Here is a 22,485-nt window from a genome sequence, read left to right on the forward strand (position 1 = left end):
CAAAACTTGCCAAAGGTGACAAGAAAATGCTGCAGGACTCCTGCCTGCCTACAGCAGTTATTAAACATAAACAGAATGTCACATGTGGGATTTACATTTTTTTCTCCAGCAGTGGTAGAGTACAGTGTAAAGAAGAAGAAAATATTCATAAAAGCACAGAGTTAATGAAATACATTCTTTTGGAAACAGCTGTGGATTATTTGATTATAGGAAAAAAGCACACAGATGGCTTTCAGAATCTGAACATTTTGCTTCCTTCAGCAGTGTGTTCTGTCTACTTCAGGGAATTCAGGACTAAAAAAGAAGCTTCATGGCCACTGGAGGGTGCAAAATTACCCAGCACAAAGAGCAGGTTTTGTGCACTTCAAAACAACCTTTCTGCTGCACAAACTCCCAAGAGAAAAGTGAAAATTATACTCTCTTTCTTGGCAGTAAAGCTCTATCTGAAAGAAATTTTTCAAAGATGAATTTTATTTAGACTGCATAATGACAGAAAACTCAAAGTAGAAATACTGAAAGCTTTGCTTAGATGGAAAGGTAACTTTTAAAGGAAGTGTGAAGATTCTCATGAAGAGAACATTAAAAAAAATGCATTCTCTTTGAAAGCTTGCTTGCTTCTTCCCCCCACCCCCCTCAAAAGTCCTTGAGAACAGGAACAAAGCTATGGGATATAGGTCTAGGCAACTTTACACATACCATATTTGAATGTATCTGTAAATATTTATTAACAGCATTATCACCTTTCCCCAAACATTCTACAGCATCCACATAGTTTCTTGCTGATTTTTTAGACACTGACACACATGCAAGTTACTGGGTATTTTGTTCTATCTCTTCTTTCCTTACTGCTGACAACTATTTTCCCCTTTGAAAACTTAATTGTGTTTAGAGTCTGGTCAAAATTATTCTTTTTTATAAAGTTAAAAGCCAAAATTACTTCATATCTCTTTGGCACCATCAGTTATCAGAGAATCTTCTTAACTCAGCAATGATGCCGTGGTGTCATTGCCTTCCTCTTAGTGTAGGTGTTAAACCTCTCTCCTCATCTTTCATGAGCCTAAAAGTCACTGGACCCACATCACATTTTAGTCCTTCTGATTGTATCCCTACACATTCCTGTTATGCCCTTAGGTGGCTCTCTAATATCTTTCCTTTTCCTAATTTTGAGTGGATTATCATCCCTCTCACCAAACATTGCCCTGTGCTGCCCACATCTGCCCAGCAGGGACTGCACACTGTGAAGTGGAACCCTGCCCCAGCTCTGATCTCTCTGTAGGTCATTCCTGATTAGCAGCACTGCAATGAAAAGCATGAACTTTCCTCTGCTCTGGGTGGGGTTTTTGTTAATGCTGTATGACATGCATGGCCTAATTATGTGACTGGGCAACAGCCAGCACAGCAGCTGATTTGGTCTGCAGCATGCAGATAGCAGTGCAATATTTGTAAATTCCAAATCATAACGTGTTTGTGGTATTTGAGAAACATTTCAAAATGCCAAAACTAAAACTAGTCCTTTCCCATTATAATGAGCAGAAAGATATATCAGAGACCTATGATAGTGTGATTTTGTTAACAGTTCTCTCACTGCAGGCTGCAGATACCCAACTTTTCTAAGCCAACCAAATATTCTGAAGGTCAAACACTATGAATATTTGCTAACTTCCAAACTGAGGACCTGCTTATTCAAAAGGATTATTTCCCAGTTCCAAACTCTCTCTACACATCTTTATATTCTCTGTATATTTGTTTTAAATGATAATCCATCAGGAAGGAATCCTTTGTGCGGATCCACTCCATCTTCACAATTATCTGTCTCATTGGCCATTCATGGCTGCTAGAAATACTGTCAACCTCTGGCCAATACAAGCAAAAAAGCAGAGAGTAGGCCTTCAAATAGGGATCTGCACCACAGCATGGCAAAACCAAAGATTTTGCCCAGAACTGTGACTACTCGCTATATTTACCACAAAAGAGAACTCTCCAGCTTCAAATGGTGACTATGAATCAGTGGGAGAGTCAGACTTCCATATCTCCAAACAAAATAAAACTCTGAATTAATTCATTTCTTTAATCAAAGAATTGAAAGGATTCGAAATTTTATGCCAGGCATGCTGTCAAACTGACAAAGTGACTCAGCGAGCAGAATAATTGGTCTGTAATGTGATTATATTTGGGGATTCAGGTTGGGATTTAAACATGCTGTTAAAGACTAAACTGAAATAACTGATTATTACAAAGTTGTCAGGCCTGCAGTTTTAAAAGGTCCTGCTGTCAGTCATTAAACAAGTGGAAACTCAGTGCAAAAAATAATTGGCTGCTGTGTCACCTTACTGGGGCTTCATTAGTAAATATCCTTAATAAGCTGATCCAGATGTGAAACACGGTTCCTGAGAAGGTGAGAGTGATAGTTCTTAGATTATTCCCCAAGACCTCTCCTCTTGCACAACAGACCCCTTTCATGAGGGGGAGGCAATCAATAACCATGCAGCCCAGCTCCAATAAACAAACCCTCTCTCCAAGACTCCAGCCATTAGGAAAGGGAGCAGCACAGGTCTCCAAGGACTCCCCAGGATCAGGCAGTACCAGTCTACCTAACTGAGAGCCAGTGATATGCACAGGAGCTAAGCACAATACCACACAGGAGAAGCACTCTGGTTGGCACCCTGAAAGACATACTGCAGTCAGTGTGTTACAGGGCAAAACAAAACCCAGCAAAACAGCAAAACTCAAAAAAAAAAAAGCAATGAAAACTGCATAGCCAGAAATCTTCTGTGAAGTGAAAACACATCAACCAGAAGTTGCACAAAGATATCTGCATAAACCAAGTAATGCATATACAGTAATTTAAGAAAATGAAACCTCACAATTTTATTGCCCACATAATGCAGACACACAAAAGACCACAGTAACATAAAAACTGAGGAATCACATGATGATAAAAACCAGAGCAGAGCAGAGGGGTAGAATCACCTCCCTTGCCCTGCTGGCCACACTGCTTTTGATACATCCCAGGACAGAACTGGCTTTCTGGGATGTGAGCACACAATGACATATTGCATCCAGTTTCTCATCCACCAGCACCACCACATCCTTCTTGGCCAGGTTGCTCTCTGTGACTTCTTTTCCCAGTCTCTTCTCAAGTCTGGGATTGCCCTGAGCCAGAAGTAGCACTTAGACTTGTTGAACCTTATGAGGTTCTCATGGGCCCACTTCCCAAGCTTGTCCAGCCCCACAGGAAGGCATCCCATCCTTCTGTTGTGCCAACTGCATCACCCAGCTCACAACCTCGTGTGAGTCCTTACAATCCTCTTCCATGTCCCCACTTCCCAACATTAAAAAACAATCAAAGCTTTCTAGCAGTGCTGTTTTGTTAGGAAGAGATTCACTGACCTTTTTAAAGTTAATTATTTAATATGCCAGAATTATATTACTGCTCTCATCTACCTGTATTCCAGTTTGATTTGTGTAAAAAATACAGTAAGGCAAACAACCACACAGTTTAACTGCAAGACTCTACTTGTTTTTCATTAGTGGAAATGAAGACAATAAAATCATCACAGACAGAAGTTCCCATCAAGATTTGATTTGGAAGATTTGCACAGAAGCTAAAAATAAAAGACTGTGCAGTCATAAATCATTTGAAACTCTGTTCATGGACAAAGAGCACTTCAAGGATGATGTGTCCAACTAAAGCGGATGCAAAAGGAGCTGGAATCTGAGAGGATTTTCTAGGTGCCCTAAGCAACCCAAATCCCAGGTGCTGGGCTGGGGCAGGGCATGTGCAAAGGCTTGGGGGAAATTCACTTGGTCCAAAGAGACAATAGATTCACAGCTGTCAGAGGGAGCTGTGTCTGTCTAAACCTTCAGACCACAAAGTTCTTGCTTATAAGGAGCTCTGAAGATCAAAGTTCTGCGGATTATGATTTCCTTGGAGGATGATATTCTTTTTTTTTTTTTCCCATTTTAAAACAAAGTTTTTTTAAAGTTTTTTTTTTATTTGATAGGAAGTATAAGATGCTATTTACTCACAGTCTTGCAAATAGGTATATACAGAGACAAGAACTACTCACAATGATGTCAGATGAATTCCATATCATCTGTTTCTGTTCCAATACTGGCCATAGTATTTTTGCTTTAAAGAGAAAATAATTCAAAAGCTTTCCACAGAAGTCTACACTTCAATAAAAGTGGGGAGCTGGTGAACAGGAACCTCTCATGAAGTCATGTGCTGTTTGTAAAAAGAGATAATAGCAAAATTATCTTTCCACTCTGCCTTCTAAAGCCTATCAAGTTGTTCAGGGCTTGTAAAACCCTGAATCTGTTTTCATTACAGACAATATTTTCCTCAGAGTTTTCAGGAACGACCAGTAGTATATGCTTTTAAAAGTATATGCTTTCAACCAACCTGACTGTAAATAACAGCAAGAACTCATGGCACATAATTTCAACCAAGCCTCTCAAAACTCCTGCTGAGTAGTGGCCCTGACACTATCTGCCAATAGCAGAGGGCAGAGCTTGCACGGTGCTGTGAATTAGATCTGTGACCAAAATAATGCTGATAGGACACTAAAGTTTCACATATTGCTGAGCAGTGTTTTCACAACATCAAGGCCTCTCCTGTTTCTCCCTCTGCCCCCTCAGTGCTCTGAATGTGCAAGAGGCTGGGAAGGGACCAGACCAAGCAGATGAATGAGAAAGGTATAACAGCAATGTCTGAATTTCAGGCCATTTTTTTCCTATGGAAAACCAGAATATAATCCTGGATAATCATTCCTTTCCATCTCACCTTTTACAGATGATACTAGTTTCTAACTCTAATAAAGCAGCTCTTCCTACTGCATTTGGTACTTGAGGTGCCCACAGCAGACACATCTGTAGCAAGAATGAGGGGATCAGAAGTTGCAGCAAGGATTGGAAGCTTGATTTCTTATGTTGGTATAAATGTGCTTCTCTGCACTCTTTTGTGTGACCAGGGAAGAGAAAGATCTTCTTCAAGTGAATCTACAGATGTGATTTAACAGGTATTGGATTATATCCATGTTTTGCCCTGTGTTACAAGAAGATCATGTAATAAATAGGTGCTGCTACTCTTCTGATAGGAAAACATGTTAAAATATATAGTAATTCTCATGGCAGTTCACCAATCTCTTGAAATCTCATGGAAGAAGAAAGATTTTTCTGGATGGCCTGACAATTCTTAGGTTGAAATTTCTTCAGCATTTCCTGTTTTCTGCATTTGTCATTTTATCATTAAAGTATGTTGTTCTAATTGACTACAGGTTAAAAGTCATGGAAACACAGGCTGCTATACTCTTGCTTTAAGTATAGCTGTTTGTAAACTGGATCTTAAATATCCTGGGTAAACTAGGACTAGACACTAGAGTACAAAGCATCTTTACCCTCCCTGGCTCCTGGGTGTGACCCAAACCCTGTACACAGAGGCATATCTCGCACATTGGTTATGTTAGAGAAAGCAGAGTCTGAGCTCATCCTGTGTGGGTACTTGTAAAAGGTTCATTCCTCAGGGCTCAAGCTTGTACCTTTGTACATGTGGTCTGAGGGCAGCAGGCAGCCTGAAATTGCTCTGAGGAGCCGACTTTTAAGGTCTGTATTTGAACTGAAAATGCATCAATTCATTATTTTAAATGTTTAGTTTTTGTAAAGCAAGTACCCTAGAGCATACGTGCAGTAAAAACAAATTTAGCAAAAACCCACAAGCACAATTAACATTTTGAATAAAGTTTAACGTATTCTTCTTGGGCCACTATCTTTGAGATAATGTTTTTAATCAAGATTTTCTGGTTTGCAATTTCTGGCCATTGATACACAGCTCTTGGTCACTTGCCAATGTTGAATGAGAGATAGATACAGTTTGGTTTTGAGACCAGACAAGATGAATTTTCCAAGTCTGTCCCAGCTTGATTTCCCTATAAACACCTGAATTAATATTTTCTATCTTACTGCTAAAGAACTTAGTTATTGGGTATTCTTCTACATGAAAGAGGTCTATTTAAAATTTTTTTGGTATTGATAAGAGTAAGGACTGAAGTCCAAGCACACCATGCCTTCTAAAAGTGCCCTAACAAGTTGTGTTTACTGTCACATTCTCATGAATATTTAGAGTTACTTATGAGGAGGAACAGCTTAACCTGACCAGATGCTTTTCTGGTCTCTGACCAATTCTGACAAGATACCCTTCTCAGTGTATGTAGTAAACACAGTCTCCCATTTTGAAAACTTCTAAAAGGGTAAGGAACATTTTCCTGTATCACTAGCTTGAGTAACTCTTACCCCATATTTCAGAGTCCTTTCCAAACAATACCAGTAGTTTTGTAGTTTTGCTGAAAGCAGAATAATAAAATATGCATGGACCATGAGTCAGAGAACTTTTCTACCCACAAGTTGCATATTCTTTGTGAAACATAGCACTTCCCTTGAGGAACACAAATTCTGAGAGAAGTGATGTCGGAAGAACTCCATTTCTGGCACAGCATTGGATAAAGACTTTTCTACAGCCTTAAAAGAAAGCCACCTCTGCTGCTTCCAGCTATCACCCCAGGAGGCCGATGAGACTGGAGGCTACATATGCTTTCAGAGAAAGCAATTTTTAGTCATGCTTTACACCACCAAAGACTGTGCTTTAGCTAAATTTGGTTCAGCATTGCTACATTCTAAGCAACTACTAGCAGTTACCATTTCACATCCTATGTGCTAAGCAATCTTCACAATAGCCTAAGGAGAACAGGAGAACTGTCCCTTTATCCACAGCTTGCTGGTGAACACAGTGTAAATCAGATATTAGATGACTACAATCATCATCAAAGCTTACTTTTAAGTGACTTCTCTTGCAGTGGCACCAAATAAAATGTTGTGAATTATTTTCCTACAGAAAATAATTCACAACACAGCAGATTCCTATCTCTACCAGACTTATTTGCCAAAATGTGGCAGTGGGGCAGGAACAGGGAAAACACCAGATCTTCAGCAAAGCTGTAAAAGACCACCAAGGGACTATAAATAAACACCTAAACAACCCTGAAATGTTTAGTATCCATTCCTTAATCTGAGCAGTTCACAGTAGTTAACAGAGCTGTATAGAGCAATAGTTCAGAAGGAAAATAACCAGAAGTACATTGAGACACTTAGACAAAGCCTTAACCTATCCTATGCAAGGGCCTTCCACCTTCCACCATTTGCAGCCTTTCCCTGAAGCACTGCAGCCTTCTGTTCACAAGTCTGCATCCCTTCCCTTGTGCTGCTGTAATGCTTCTATCCATGTCCTTCTGTTCTGGTCTCCTGTTCTCCTTGCTCTCCCAGCTCACTACCTGCAAAGTCCAAGCCTACTATGTCAGGCTTTCTGCAGAAGTGGTGGACACTGAAGCAAGAATCATCTTTTCCCCACCTCATGCTTCCCTACCTTCATTTCACATCTTTTACACAAAAGAAAAAAATCTAGCAAATAAATGTTGGAAAGTGGTCCTTGAAACAGCATGCAGGCAGTTCCTAGTGACATCCATGCTTAACAATCAATTACATGCAACTCTTGCCTCTGGTCAGAGCGTGCTTCAACCAGCTCTAACAGCCTCACAAGCAGGAAAAACAAGCAGGGATTTTGAGCTGGTCTTGATGAAAACTATTGGGGCAAAGTATTACCAAAAACCACCTGTGGCACGAGAGGGGACACCCAGGGGAGAAGAGTCACCTGGGAGATCCCTTTGATGATTTTCTTCTTTGCTTGCCATCAGAGAGCATTTTCCCTTGAGATTCTTCTTTCACTGTTACCAAAAGTAACTATTAAAGCTGTCATTTCCCATCAGCTATGGACTGTCTCATTATCCTTTGTGCCTGAAAAACACTACTTTATGTTGAAAGAAAGTACAAAACAATTGCATTCATTCTTGTGCAGGGGGGCAACAGCAGGTTTATCAATCACATTCTTTGTGAATGTTTGTGTTACTGCAATGACCTTAATTTAAAGACCACAAAGACACAAAATCAGAAGACTATTTTCTGTACAATTTCCTTCTGTAGCAATGTATTTGTATTAATCAAAATGTTCTTAAAATGTACACCATTTTTGACAAAAGTTCACCATGATAATTAAGCACTGGCTTAATACAATATAAAAAATATTAGTTGTCTCAAAGATTATAAAAACTCCAAAAGCAAAAGTTACATTTTTAAGAACTCAAATGGCCACATGGATATTATCCTTTTGACTCAGCTGAAAAAGGAAAAAGTAAACTCACTGTACAAATCTGATTTTTCAGGCTTGCAGGTGATCCAGTGTCCAAAACAGAAACAGATCATCAGCAATTAACCAATATCCTATATTTTAAAATATATTAGCCACACATAACACATTGGTGTTACTCCTAACATTTGAAGTATCCTTTAGTGTAATTCATGGCTTATATAGTCCTTGACTCCAGGTTGTTCTCATTCTTTCTTTTTGGTGAAGTCATACGGTTTCCACCACTGTGCAAACTGCAACACCTTTTTCCGCTGCTCCTCAAAGTTCTGCCTGATTCCTTTTCTCCAGAGCCGTGGTTCCAAGTCCAGCATACCACCAATAATTTCCTTTGCAAGTAAAAGTAAGATAGACAATGATAAATGCAAAATTACCATATTACTTAACACTATCTTATCACAGAATAAAGAAATATGTATTTTCAAATTATGAGATTGTCCATCTTCTTCAAGTGCTAATTAAAACTTGAAATTCTGAAAAATATACCGATTTAAACACAGAACTGTAGTTGTTAGATGGCTGCCTCAGCAAAATTCTTGTAAGCACAGCACATTGATGTACTGCTTAAATATCCTAACACTGCAAGACTGTTAATGCATTAGGGCATCTGTGATTAAGGTAAGTTCAGAGAAAGAAAGCTGCTCACTTTGCTGTTTCTAGTGTCATATTTCTCCCCCAATTTCTCCCATGTTTTTGAAACACCGACTCTTTAAAAAAAATGTTTTCTGTGATATAGTAAAGACAGGAGGAGTTTACTATAGCTCTCCCTGTATATACATTTTACACTATACATACCATGAGTAGCAATTTAACTACACAAGGATTTTAGTAGGAGTTGTCTGTAAGTCTGTATGTGTATGCACAGTAATTTATACAAGCAGGTGCCAGTGCACCTGTGTATCAATATTATGGCCATGAAAATTCTTAAGTAGATGCAAGTATTTTCTATCTATAAGATTATATACCCATAATTTCAAATATCAGCAGTTCAGATCAAATTAAAAGAAACACCAATTTAGAATCACAATCTCAGTATCAGCTAGTGAAAAAATCAACTACTTCATTCAACAAGCCAAGTTACAATGACTCATCAAGAAAAGACAGATAATAAACTCAGATAGGGAACATCAAAGTAACTGTTCTGGCAGCATCTTGGTTTAATTACTTAAATTTTCCAAAACAGACTATAATTGGCAAATTAATCTTTTACATAACAATACCTTTCCAAAGTAATGAGGGAAATTGTGTTGATCTTCAATCACATGAGCAAATCCTCCCTGAAGGCCAAAGTCCACAGAAAAGTACGGCAACCCTTTAGGAACCTACACATAAAAAGCCACATTTTCAGATGTTTAACAAACATTGCTGGCATTTAGTCAACCTCCCCAGAGAAGAATGAATTTGAACATGGTTTTGCAGTTTATAGTATCATGTTTTATTTTAAACTACCTCTGAAACCATCTATCTACATGTAGGATAAAATTGCAACAGAGAAACAGTGAAGCAAACAGGTAAGGGAAAAGAACAACATGCAGCAACTGGACAAAAAGACACTGAAGAGAGGATGCCTGGGTGGCAGAACTTCCAGAGACCACAGCTGGAATAACAGGTAAGAGATGGGAACATCAGGCAGCAGTGTGCACAGTGGGCAAATGCCTCCCTGACTCCACATCTATGAATTACACCAGTTTAACAGAAATTTTAGGATTACTAGCAAGCTCCATTTATTAAATGTTGACTTTGGTCAACATTCCTATGGTAATAGGAAATATTTACCCAGTAAAAAAACTGACTCTCGGGGAAAGGGGAAACACCTTTTTGGACAACAGATTGCCAGAAACCCCCTCTATGTGAATGGACAGACATTATCCTTAGCTTGCTAGATCAGACAGTAATTCTGTCAGCCCACAGGGGAGATGCTGGATATCTGCCACAACAAAGACCCTTCAGTTTAACAGAAGTGGATCTATTTATTGCTACAGTACTGCAAATAATTTCTGCTGTTTCACTGCAACAAGTTATTTTTCACTCCTTTAATTGCTGAGGACATTTCTGTACTGGTAAGATTTACAAAGCCTCCAATTCATAAGAATTTCCTCTGCTACAGTCCAAATAACCATACAGCTTTCAGGAGGAGTGTTCCATCTATTGCTTGAAATACTGACTCTAAAAATAATTATGATTTAATACAAAGAAGCAATGTAGCATAGCAAGAAACATGTAACTCTTTAAATGGACTTTAGAAAAATCATTAAATAAGGAAAAATGGGTTGGCAGGTGACACCTTAAAGAAAAGGTCAGCTTTGTCTTATTTCTCACAATTTCTGCACACAATCCACCCACTAGGTGATGTCTCAGCCAAGTCTGACCTTCTAGCCAGGTACCACCATCTCCCATTACAACTCCCCAAATTCCCAAACCTCAGGTCAGTCTCTAAGCCACACTCTCCAACCTTCCTGAAGCCTACAGACATTTCTTATCCAGCAATAATGTTAAAATCACACAACTGTGTAACAATTTATGTTTAGCTACATTGTATTACTGTAAAGAACTGTCCTGACTTAATCTGACAACTGGCCTACCTTAAATAAATATGTAAGTCACAAAAATGTATGACTATATAACACACATCTTCCACCTCAATATTAAAATGACAGAACAATCTTTGAACCTAACCAATCCAGTATCATTCCTTTAAGATTTTTTTATATAAAGATGTTTCATCTCAGTATCCAGGAGACAGAGAGGGTACTGTTCCCTTGTTCTACAAAAAAAGATTCATAATGCTATTTATATTTCCACTTCATAAACTTAGCAACACAAACACCTGTTCTAGGTTAATGAAAAGGACAAATCGTATTTGTTCCAGGAAAGTAATTTGCAAATCTTTGATCTACCTTAATTCTTAAAGTTAATCAGAAAATTATGCCAGTACATGTCCTCAAAGTGTCAGCTTTGTTCTCAGCTAATGCTGGCAGCTTAGTCCACCAATTGTTGAAATAAATAGGAATCTTTTCCCTAATGTCAGTTAAGAGTGTAGACTGGTAATTCTCCTCATACCTATGCCATCTTCTGATGCACTAATCTAATTGTTCTCCCTTTCTTCTCTCTTTGAATCAGTTAATAAAGGAAAAATGTTAGAAGAATTTGATGATGAATTCAGGATACACTACTTACAGATTTCCGAATGTCTTTTGAAGAAAGATCAATTAACTTCTTGTTCATGGACCACTCTTCATCAGACTCCATTATAGCTTTCTGTAAAATTATTTTATCTAAAGGTGAAAGCAGTCCTTCATACAGCAAATAAAGAACTGTAGTGAAGTACATTGTAGTAGGGCAAGGAACAATAACTTCTTAACAAAGTAACTTTATTTTTAGTAACCTGTCTCATTTCCACAAGCTACTTTATAAAGACATTATATAGTATCTTCAGACACACCCAATTCAGATCCTGTTACTTTTTTATTTTATTTAAGTTTTGCTTGACACAAGTTTCAAATAAAAGGTCACATTCTCTTTTTACTTACCCCATACAAAACCTCTTATGAATTCATTATACTAAATCAGCTTTCTTTCTATTTTAAACACTAAGAGAAGAATCCAGCTTAGAAGGATGATGGCCCTTAAAAACCCAAAGCTGACTCTGTATTCCCCATAGTATGGAATTGGGTATATTGTAGGGTAGGTAACTTTAAATTTCATTTGCAGTGCATTTTAATAGCAGATATTTCCAAAATAAATGACATTGCATTGAATCTTGTTCTTTCTCTTTCCTTGAGTATTCAAATAAACCACAAGTTATATCAGCATCTGAAGCACAGCAGTCAGATCTGACAGGTGGAGGATTTCAAAAGCTACTAGAAGTTACTGTATTGTTGTTCACCATACTGCTGTCCCACTTCATCAAAACCTAATCACATTATTTCCAGAAAGCATAAATAGTATTTCAAAAATCAAATAAAATAATTTACTTATAAAAGGCAAATAATGAGTCAGTTGCTGAAAGCTGAAAGGACTCAGTTCCAGGCGGAAGCCTCAATGAACCTTTTCTTAAAAGATCAGGGGAAAGAGACCAGAAAAACTGTAGAAGAAATATCTATCCTGCTGTAGAACATTCATCAGAGGCCTAAGACACATGTAAAATTTGGGCTTACTGAAATAAAATGGCCATGAAACACTATCTACATTGGTAGTTCTTAAAATAGGCAACATTATTTTCTCATGTAATGCTTGCCAAGGCACAAATATTGTGTTTAAAGTTTATAGTACAAGACTCAAGTAAGAAGTACTGCAATCCTTAAAGCACTTCAACAGGCAACAATTCTCTCATCTTCTTACAGTATTTTCAGTGCAGTTAGACTTGGGACAAATGCTCAGTGAAAAAAAACTCTTCCACTGACTACTTGAAAAACAGTTCTTCCACTGACTACTTGAAAAACTGAATTATTTCACACTGCTTATTTTAAGATCAAGGAATATTAGCAAAGAATAGACCAGAAGAAGGATCAAAGACTATATATTTTCAAACCCAGCACTTGAATATAAAATTTGGGTTTTTTTAGAAATAGACAAATTATGATATATTCATTCAAATTACTTCTTAAAAATATTTTTATGTACCTTAAAGTAGATTGGAGCCATATCTCCTACTTCTTTTGGAAGAGGAATGCATTCATATACCATATGATACCTCTTCTTCATACTCATGTTTGTTTCTAGGAACACACAGTCCAAGTCTTTAGCTTCAAACATTTTCACCAATGCATTTCGGAACATCTGTTTAAAGGAAAAAAAATGTGTTATTTAAACTGACTTTGCAGAACTTTCAGATACAATGTATTATTTCACTAGCTTATTGCATTTGTAATAAACTAACAATAAAATGGAAAACAGTAGCAACCATACTAGGAAAAATATTTATTCTTTATTATTTACTAACTTAAGATTAACTAAATTTTCTATGATAAAAACATCAGAAGTCTAGGAAACTATTTTGAAACACACAATGTAATTACCACTGCAAACTTAGCTTTAATAAATACCACATATTTTTACAGCTGAAATTGAAACTATGTGGAACTTCTTAACTGGAGTGTTCCATAAAACAACATGGCTTTAACAGTAGGGCCCAAGCTTGTAATTCCTAAGAAGGTAATGACCTGGTTTTACTGTCTAGAGTTACAATTACTCTTTTACTACTCCTTCCAATTATACAGTTCAACAAAAAAAAAATTTAAAAATGGAAGTATTTTCACTAGGCATGCTTGATCTTTAAGTAAAATACTAATAATTGCCTCAAAAAATAAATCCACCATCTTCACTGTTTGGAAGCAAAACAAATGTAATACTCAGTTCATGTGGCCTCAAACTACATTTACCAGTTCCCTGTCAGAGGGAGTAGGTGCTGCACCTACTCAAAGTGTATTTCAGGTAACAACTCTGATAGCTCCAGTGTCAGGGTCCTGCACACACCCAAGAGGCCCTGCAGGGGCTGGGCCCTACCTGCTGGGGCTCTGGCTGCCTGTGTAGGTGGGAAGCTCTGATGCACTTCAGTTGTGAACTGGATAAGGTCCAGCAGAAAGATATGGGGTATTAAAGAGTGGTGAGAAGTGTGGACCTGGCCCCCTGTCACTCAGGATCTGCAATGAAGTCCAGGCTGTCTCTTTTGGTTCTTGACTGAGCTTCTTTCAGGAATGCCTGTGCCCAGCCAGGTACCTGGCAGTTCTTGGCCCTGACTTCATCACAGACCTAAGTCATCACTGTAAACCTGTCTGGCCATCACAGGGCCATGGATGACCTTGACTACTAGCACAGGGACACCCTGGCCTGGTACCATGGGAGCGTGCCTTGTCATGAGATGACCTCCCCCACCTGCCTTGCCCGTCACCTTGAACCCCTGACTTGCTTTCCAGCAGAGCAGCTGGCTCTGGTGTTCCCTGGCTCTTGACAGTTGGCATTTGCATCCAAGATATGCAAAAGCATCTTTCTATAGCTTACAATGTTCAGATGCTGAACTCATAATCAAGAATAATGGATGATTTCTAAGAGTCATTCAAACTCATTTTCAAGTGCAAAAAAGATCTAACTTTCTGATAGGGTGAATGTTTTTGAAAGTTTCTCAACATCTTGAAAAATGCTTTTTAAAAATGAATATTTTTGTCTTACATGAGCTTCTATACCATTTCCAGGTTTAAGCCAAGAAATCACTGAAACTGTAGGAGCCTCATAGACCAAGGTACCATAGCCCTAAGATTCTCAATTCACATGTAGTCCCTTTTGCACTGGTATTTTTTCCCAATTAACAATGCTCAGAAGCACAAAGAGCGCCATTAAAAGGCAAATCCTATCTAAAGGTCTAAGATTCCTCTGTCTTAAAGTAAATGGAGAGTTGATGAATCAAACATACATTAACAAATACACATGAGCAACATCAGCAAGTACTGAAGTAAAATAGAAGGATAACAAATCACTACGGGGTTTGTAATGCAACAGGACTAGAAATTGAGCTCTCCATCCTTTCACCATCTTGCTCAGTATGAATCAAACTAGAAGTCTAATGAACATGGCCAAATATACATCTAAACTAGGCATTTAAGCTCTTCAAAGCACGCCCTTGTGCCCTGAATTTTTCCTCACTAAAGAGCTGCTCTACGCTGCGACGGGAGAATGCTGCCATCACTCCCCTAAAGCAACTGATGAATTACAGCCAGAAGATGCTGCCCAGTGTTCTATGACTGATATGGGCCTCTACAGCACTGAGTGACAGGCTACTATGGATTAACAACTTTTTGTCCTCTCCTTGTCACTCCAGCCACCAGGCCTCTATTTCTGAAACACACTGAAGCAAGCAATGTGGTGAGACACCAAAGGCTGAGAAAGACTATGACTTACAGCTGCTACCCTGCAGTATCAACTGAAATGCAAAATCCATCAAAAAGCCTAGAATATCAGCAGATGTTAGCTAACTTTCCCCAGTTGCATTTTCTTGTTTTTAAGTACATTGGACTTTTCCTCCAAATTCTGAGCAGGCCAAAGCATCAACAATAATTAGCACTGGAAAGGAGAAAACCATCCATAAGGGGAAATAAGAAGGCTTGGCTTATGCTTGGGTGCACACAACATTAATACATGCAACACTTCAGTCAACATAGAATGTGTAAAGATTTGTATCTTTTCATATTCAAAATATTCCATGCATATTTGCTTTGGCAAGTGAGCACATCAGTGTCTAAACTGCACAATACATTAAATTCAAGAGCTTGAAGGCATACAGCACAAAAGAACTCTTTTTGCTTCACTCCAATATATCAAAAAAAAAAAAAACCCAGCAAAAATAGTTAGCTAAAACACATACTTCACACAATATTTTGTGAATACTTCAAGTGTGGTAATTTTTTTCCCTTCAACAGTAATAAAAAATATGTGGTTTGCATCAGAAAGTTAGTTTAGTCATTAACTGTCTGCCTATACTCTTGCTGACATTTTCCTGACTCCTGTAACACATATATGTTGGGCAAAAAACAGAAGTCATGTATACGTCACTTTTCAAAATATTGCACTGCAAAGAAATATCTAAGAATATCTATATTCTGTCTGTGAATATATTCACAGCATCAAAGGATAATGGTTTTATCAACTAGATGCCTTTTCTAACAAGTAAAAGACTAGTGTTGAAGACAGGGACAGCAATTGCTTACCTTTTCATTATCCTATTTTCTTTGTCATACAATTTAAAATTCGTAATTGTTTAGTTAAGAGCTTGGGGCAAACAGAAGATCGAGAACAAACATATTTATCACTTTTCCACATGCTCTTTTGTTCCTCCTGATCCTACTTGTTGCACTTATTTGTTTCTTATCCAACTTTCTTAGGCATTTCTGTCATATGCAAGAGAACACCTTTTCTTTCTGGTTGGAAGGGAGCATAATTTACTGTGTGAAACAACATCAGACATGAGAATCAGTGTGGGGGGCAAATTTGAAAAGTCAGAGAATCCATCTGCCAGACTTGAGTAAAAACCAACGTTATTTAAATTATTACAAACTTATAAATTATGCTGGTTTTACATCTCAGCAACTGCGACAATGAAAGCTTTCTCTAGTCTGACATAGTCTCCAATATTTCAATATAAGAGGTGGCAAATTGTTTTCCCCCCGTAATAATCCTGATGGCAGGATGATTGACAAACACAGTCAATCTCTTAGGCAGAAGCTTGTTACATCCCTCCCTTGATTTTCCATCTCCAAAGAAAACAGAACTCAAAATCTTCAAAATGTCTTCATAAGAGACTTGGAAGCACAACCCATCATGCTTGGCACTTCATTTTAAAAATTCTTTCCAAAAAAGATAGGAAATTGGATTTGAACAGGGATCTCATTGATTTTAAGAGTAAGGTATTTCTCTTTTAATTAAAATCCACCCAAAAAAAAGATTAAAAAACTGAAGATATGTAAACAACATATTTGTATTTAATTTTAAGTGATTTGCCTGCTCTGATAATTCTTTTCTTTTCCTTGGCACTCCCAAGAAAATCCTATGAAGGCAGTAATTCTATTTTCTCTAAGGGATCAGCTGTACCTTCTTTATTTCCAATAGACATTCCTCAAACATGGTTTCAAAGACCTCCAAGGATGCATTTTTTGCAGCATTCTAGGAAACATCTTCTAGCGCTTATAAATGGAAAATTTCCTTCAGTATTTACCCTGCCTCTCTTTCCTGTAAATATTTGACCACTAATTTTCATCCACAACGTGAGAAGGTTCTGCCCCTTAGTGGAATCAGATCAGAGCTGCCAGACTGCAAATTCTGGAAATATGTACTTATTACAAGGACGTTATTATCCACAACAAAATTATTTTACAAAAGGGTTAGAACAGGAGACAGTTTCTCAGCACACCTGGATTTCTTCCCAGATGTCTTCATCCAAAAGAGTGGCTGCAGTATGGTGCTGTAGAGGGGCTATCAGGCAGTGACCTTCAGTAAGGGACTGGCTGCTTGGTAGAGACAAGTACACCTAGGAAAAGCAAACAAAAACTCAAGTGCCCAGTTTTCCAGCATTAAAAACCTTTCCATTGCTGAGGCTAAGAAATTCATCATTTGCTAAATTCAAACCAACAGAAGCCATTAGCTATTAAATACAGCAATTTTAGTGCTTTTTAAAAGGGCCCGTTATGCACCAGTAGATCAAGTGAACCAGTAGTATCCAGAGAGCAGTTCCACCACCAAGGCAGTAACATCACCCTTATAAACCAACTGGTATCATAGCTACTATGAAATCACACTGTTTAGTGCACTCCAGTATTATTCAATACAGATATATGGATTTATGCATTTTTAATAATATGTAGATATATATATAGATATAGATATAATGCATACTCTATGTAATGGTTTAACCTAGCAGGCAGCTAGATATCACACAGTTGTTCACTCACTCCCTGTTCCCAGTGGGAGACAATCAAGAAAAAAAGTAGAATTTGTGGGTTGAGATAAAGAGAGTTTAAAAGGACAGGAAATTAAATAACAATGATGATAATAACAATAACAACATACAAACCAAGTGATGCACAATGCAATAGTTCACCACCCACCAACTGTTGCCCAGCCACTTCCCAAGCACTGGCCCCTGGCCAACTTTGTCCCAAGTTTATCCACCGAACATGATGTCAAATGGTCTGGAATATCCCTAAGGTCCGTTAGGGTCAGCTGTCCTGGCCATGTTCCCTCTTGACTCCTTGTGCCCCCCCACCTTCTCACTGGCAGGGCAGTATGAGAAGCAGAAGAGTCCCTGAGCAGTACTTAGCAACAACTGAAAATATCAGTGACTTATTAACATTACTCTCATCCTAAATCTAAAACACAGCACTGTGTCAGCTGTATACATCTCAGCTGTATAACTATATATCTCTACCAGCTGTGTAACTCTTTAACTATAAAGAGTTTCAGACCAAATGAAAACATCACTGATAAATGAAAACTGTAGTAAAAAGCTACAAAAAAGGCTATATTTAAGTATATATTCAGATGTCATAAATCTAAATATTTATGCAACTTTTAAAAGCATTAACAGAACCAGAAAGGTTTCCAAACCAAATTTCTGTCTATTTCAAAGGGTTCTAAGCTTAAAAATTGAATTCTCCACCTAGTTTTCTTTGATATCAAGACAGTTTTCCACCAGTTCAAATTTCCTTCAGTGTGATTTAATCTTCCACAAATCCACCGACAGTCTGATCTCTGCACTGAGATCTTTCATTATTGCTCTTGTCTTCTACAAATGTGAAGTCCTGACACCAAAGATTAGCTTTAAAATTCATGACAGATTTATATCTTTTTCCTCCTCACCCTTGATGAAGTTGTGAAATCAACTGAAAGAGCAAGGAAAGTCAGATGCAGAACAATAAATCCTTCCATAGAAGCAATTTCGCTCCTAATTTTAAACACTCTAACATTATTTCTTTTTTATTTCTATGCTTGTGTTAAATTGCTATTTTCTTACCTTGGTGCCAATTGCAATAATAAGATGTTTAGAAAGTTCACTGCTATCAAAGCAGTAGGGGCACTTTTCCATGCATGCAGCGAGTTGCTGGTGCTCACGGATTGCTTTTCTTCTTTGTACTTCCTCCTCTTCCCCACTGCGTGCTCTCTTGGCTGCTTTGGAAACAAACATGTCATCCAGAGTGTAGTACTCTCTGTCTGTTTTTTCCATGAGCTGAAAAGATATGCAGAAAAATTGCACTTATTTCTGAAGTAGCAAGGAAAAATACTTAGCTCTTTGAAAAAGAGCTTCCTTCCTTGAAAAAGGCATAAAGTACATAAGCAGTAGCATTTCTTCCTTTCATATGGCATCTGCTGCAGATGGAATCATCAGGTATTTCTCCTGAGAGCAGTCAAACAGAGATATTAAAATATAGATATATGACAGCAGTGAGAAGAGTATATTACTATATTCCATTTCAAATTAAGGGCTAGGTATTTCAATATTATCTTGACATAACTTCAGCTATCTTTAAATAGATGCACAATTTCATATATCTTTTTTATAATATATTTTATCCTCTCCCTTCTCCTCCTCCTCTCCTTTTATGCAACAAATTTAAATCATCTTTTGTGAAATAACTAGATCATGACTCTGCACTTCATATTCACATCCTGTGGAAATATTCCAACAGTTATTCTTACCAAGGGAACAGGACTAAGCCATTTTGGGAAGAAAACAGTCTTTGCCTTCAATACTAAGTCTTTCTGAGTGCACCTCTTGCACAGCACAACAAATCTTAACATATTTTAGGATACTGACTAGGGTAGCCCTAGAAAAGAACTAATGTTAACTGAAGGCTCTTGGAAGGCATGCTATCACAACTGAAGCACAGTCTCCAAATTAAAGAAATACTTCCAAATATCCCAGCCATAGTTTCTGTAGATAATCTGATATTTTTTTTTAAAAAAGGACAGAGTACCTAAGTAACTTTCCCCCAAAAAGACAAAAGCTCTTGCTTTTCCCAAATACTGCAGTCCTCTAACACAGACCAAAACCTTGTTTTAAATATGCTCAGTACTCTTCTTATCAAACAACTGAGGAGGAGCTTTCTTAATATTACTTTATTCAGCTATAATACACTTAACTGATTATGTGCATTTCCTACTGGAAGCCACTGCAGACTAAAATCAACAGTTCAAGAGTTTAACTCCATTCTTCTTCTGTCTTGCTGTAATTATAAATTTAACAGAAAAAGGAGATTTCTGAGATTTAGAAAAAATATGAAGTGGTTTGGGTGTCTAAAATCAAGTCTCTATTCTTCTGTCATAAAAGCATTAATAAGGCAAAGTTAGACCTGCAGCCAAAGCACTGCTTAGAGAACAGCAGCATTTTGTTATTATTAAACATTAAGTTTGAGATTTTTATTTAAATCAAAATTCTGCCATGAGAATGGAAACATGACAGTTGGCAGACTAGAAAAGAAAGGAAGAGTGGAAATCACAACATTTTGGCTATCAGGAGTATCACAGGGAGCAGAGAATACCATTACTACTCTGCTCTGCTTGCACTTAGAAGCAGTCATGGAAATTCCTGGTTTGTTACACACAACCTCCACAACCTCTTTTAAATAACAGTACTTTTCAAAATACTTCACAGAATCCTTTGTGATAGAATAAATATTCATCTTATTAAACAGCCTAGAAGATGCCTCTCTTCAAGATGGGTAAATTGCTGAATATGACATGATATCTGGGATCCAAAGCCAAATTCTTACATGCAAAGTAGCAAACTTTTAAAAAGTAGGTGCTGTCTAAAATCCAGATTTTGTTTCTTCTGGTACAGTAATGACCAACAGCTCATAGAACCATACAATGGTTTAGGTTGAAAGAGACTTTAAAGAGACACATTCCTCTAAGCCAAGCTGCTCAGGGCCCCATCCAGCCTGGTCTTGGATGCTCCAGGAATGGGGCATTCACAACTTCTCTCGGCAACCTGTCCCTGTGCCTGATTTCCCTAAAGGTAAGGAATTTCACCCAAATAACTAAACTAAATCTACCCTCTTTCTATCAGGGGCCATTAACCCTTGTTGTATCTGCCTGTGTGATTTCTAGTCCCCCTTTAGGTACTGGGAGGTGTTATAAGGTCTCCTTGGAGTCTTCTCTTCTCCAGGCTAAACAACACCAACTTCTCTCAGCCTGTCTTCATAGGAGAGGTGCTCCATCCCTCTTTTAAAATATTTCTACTTCTATTTGTACAACAAGGTACCCAGTGAGTTCTGCCAATTGTATTACTTGGCTATAACTAAATCTCTCAAAAAGAAGTTATAGGGCAATTGAAAGAACAAGAAGAAATCATTCTCTAAAATGCCAGAAGGCAAGCAAGTAATCATTTAAAAATCAATTTCTTTCATACATATATTCTTCCATACAAAAGACAGAGCTAGTATACATCCAAAGAAGGAAGTATGCTGATGTATTAGGAGTTGCTGGAAAGCTGCTATTCTGAATCAGAGGTGCAGCATCACACCTGCCAAACATGAAAGCCAATGCATTTTGGATGTTGTGTATTTAGTTCTCTCACCGTGACTGATATTGTTTGGTATCCCCCCCTGCTGCTCAGGTGCTGCAGAGAGATCAGAGAGATGCAGGAAGTCATTCTGATCTATTGGTTTAATGTTGGGATGTCCTATAATACATCATTAAATTACCTAAAGCTAACAAAAGAAATTCAGGTATCTATAAGGGCAATGCACCTGAAGTCTTTGTTTCTACTAGATCCTGACCAAAGCCCAGAGCTGTGCTGAACTGATATGTTCATAAGACAGATCAGCTATACAAGCCCCAGTCTTCTTTTTCCTACTTCACTTTATTCTGGGCTTATCTCCCACATTCTTCTTTCATATACATCCTCTTTTTGTCCAGCTTTCCCTTCTCTTTTGGCAAGCACTGATTAACCAGAGGATACAAAGGCACCTTTAAGACTCTTAGCACCAGGCAAGATAACATGGCCTCCTACATTTCATAGCATAATTGTGCAACTACGTCATTGCTACCGTCCACCTGATTTTCCACAACCAGGATGCAGTTTCTGTTTAACCTACAGAGAAGAATCACAATTGCGCTTGCCCTGGCCAAGACAGGCCTGTAATACACAAACATTTAAACAGCAGTCAGGGAAGGCATCCAAACTTCTCACAGGAGCCCTCTGGGCTTTCATTTGGACAGCTCAGATACAGTGCAAATGTGGCTAAAACGCAAGAAAAGGGGTGAGATCTCTAACCATTCAGCTCAGGAGCTTAGAAAAAAATCAGCATCTGACTATGCATAAAATAGAATGATTTGAGAGATGGAAAAATTACAGCGTTGTATTTTCTGATTAAATCCTTATCATGATAATGGCCATGAATCATATGAATAAATTATATGAATTATTTCATTATATAACATTCTGTTTACTAAATAATTGAAGCCCTTTTTAATTTGCTACATTAGTGAAGCCATCAGGCACCATGGCATGGGGCTACTTCCTGAAGTAACTTTTGCAAATGTGCAAGGTATACTCCAGGGTCAGCCTCATTTTTCTGTCAACCTATGTTCAGACCACAGGAACCATATCTCAGCTTGATTTTAAATCAATTCTTTTTTTCTTATTCTACAGTAAAACCCCTGGAGTCTTATATGCTGCTGGCTTCCTACACACTCCACCTCGAGTGTGGTTGTGTCTCTTATTGCTCCCTCTGCTGCTACTACCTGCT

General features: G+C 37.9%; 1 protein-coding gene across 2 annotated transcripts in view; it reads right to left on the reverse strand.

The window, feature by feature from the left end:
- The window catches only part of CWF19L2 (CWF19 like cell cycle control factor 2), a 67,179-nt gene continuing 44,694 nt past the window's right edge, over positions 1 to 22,485 (reverse strand). The window contains exons 13-18 of one of the 2 annotated variants that reach the window (XM_009102792.4): positions 18,750 to 18,962; positions 17,151 to 17,267; positions 12,875 to 13,030; positions 11,429 to 11,509; positions 9,472 to 9,573; positions 1 to 8,580 (exon numbers count right to left, since the gene is read on the reverse strand). In XM_009102792.4, the coding sequence (XP_009101040.2) occupies positions 8,440 to 8,580; positions 9,472 to 9,573; positions 11,429 to 11,509; positions 12,875 to 13,030; positions 17,151 to 17,267; positions 18,750 to 18,962 (810 nt within the window). In that variant the 3' untranslated portion in view covers positions 1 to 8,439. Of the gene's footprint in view, positions 8,581 to 9,471; positions 9,574 to 11,428; positions 11,527 to 12,874; positions 13,031 to 17,150; positions 17,268 to 18,749; positions 18,963 to 22,485 lie in introns of those variants that run through there. The other variant, XM_050980948.1, reaches the window with a different exon arrangement.

Source organism: Serinus canaria, chromosome 1, assembly GCF_022539315.1.
Source record: "Serinus canaria isolate serCan28SL12 chromosome 1, serCan2020, whole genome shotgun sequence".
NCBI classification, from domain to species: Eukaryota; Metazoa; Chordata; class Aves; order Passeriformes; family Fringillidae; genus Serinus; species Serinus canaria.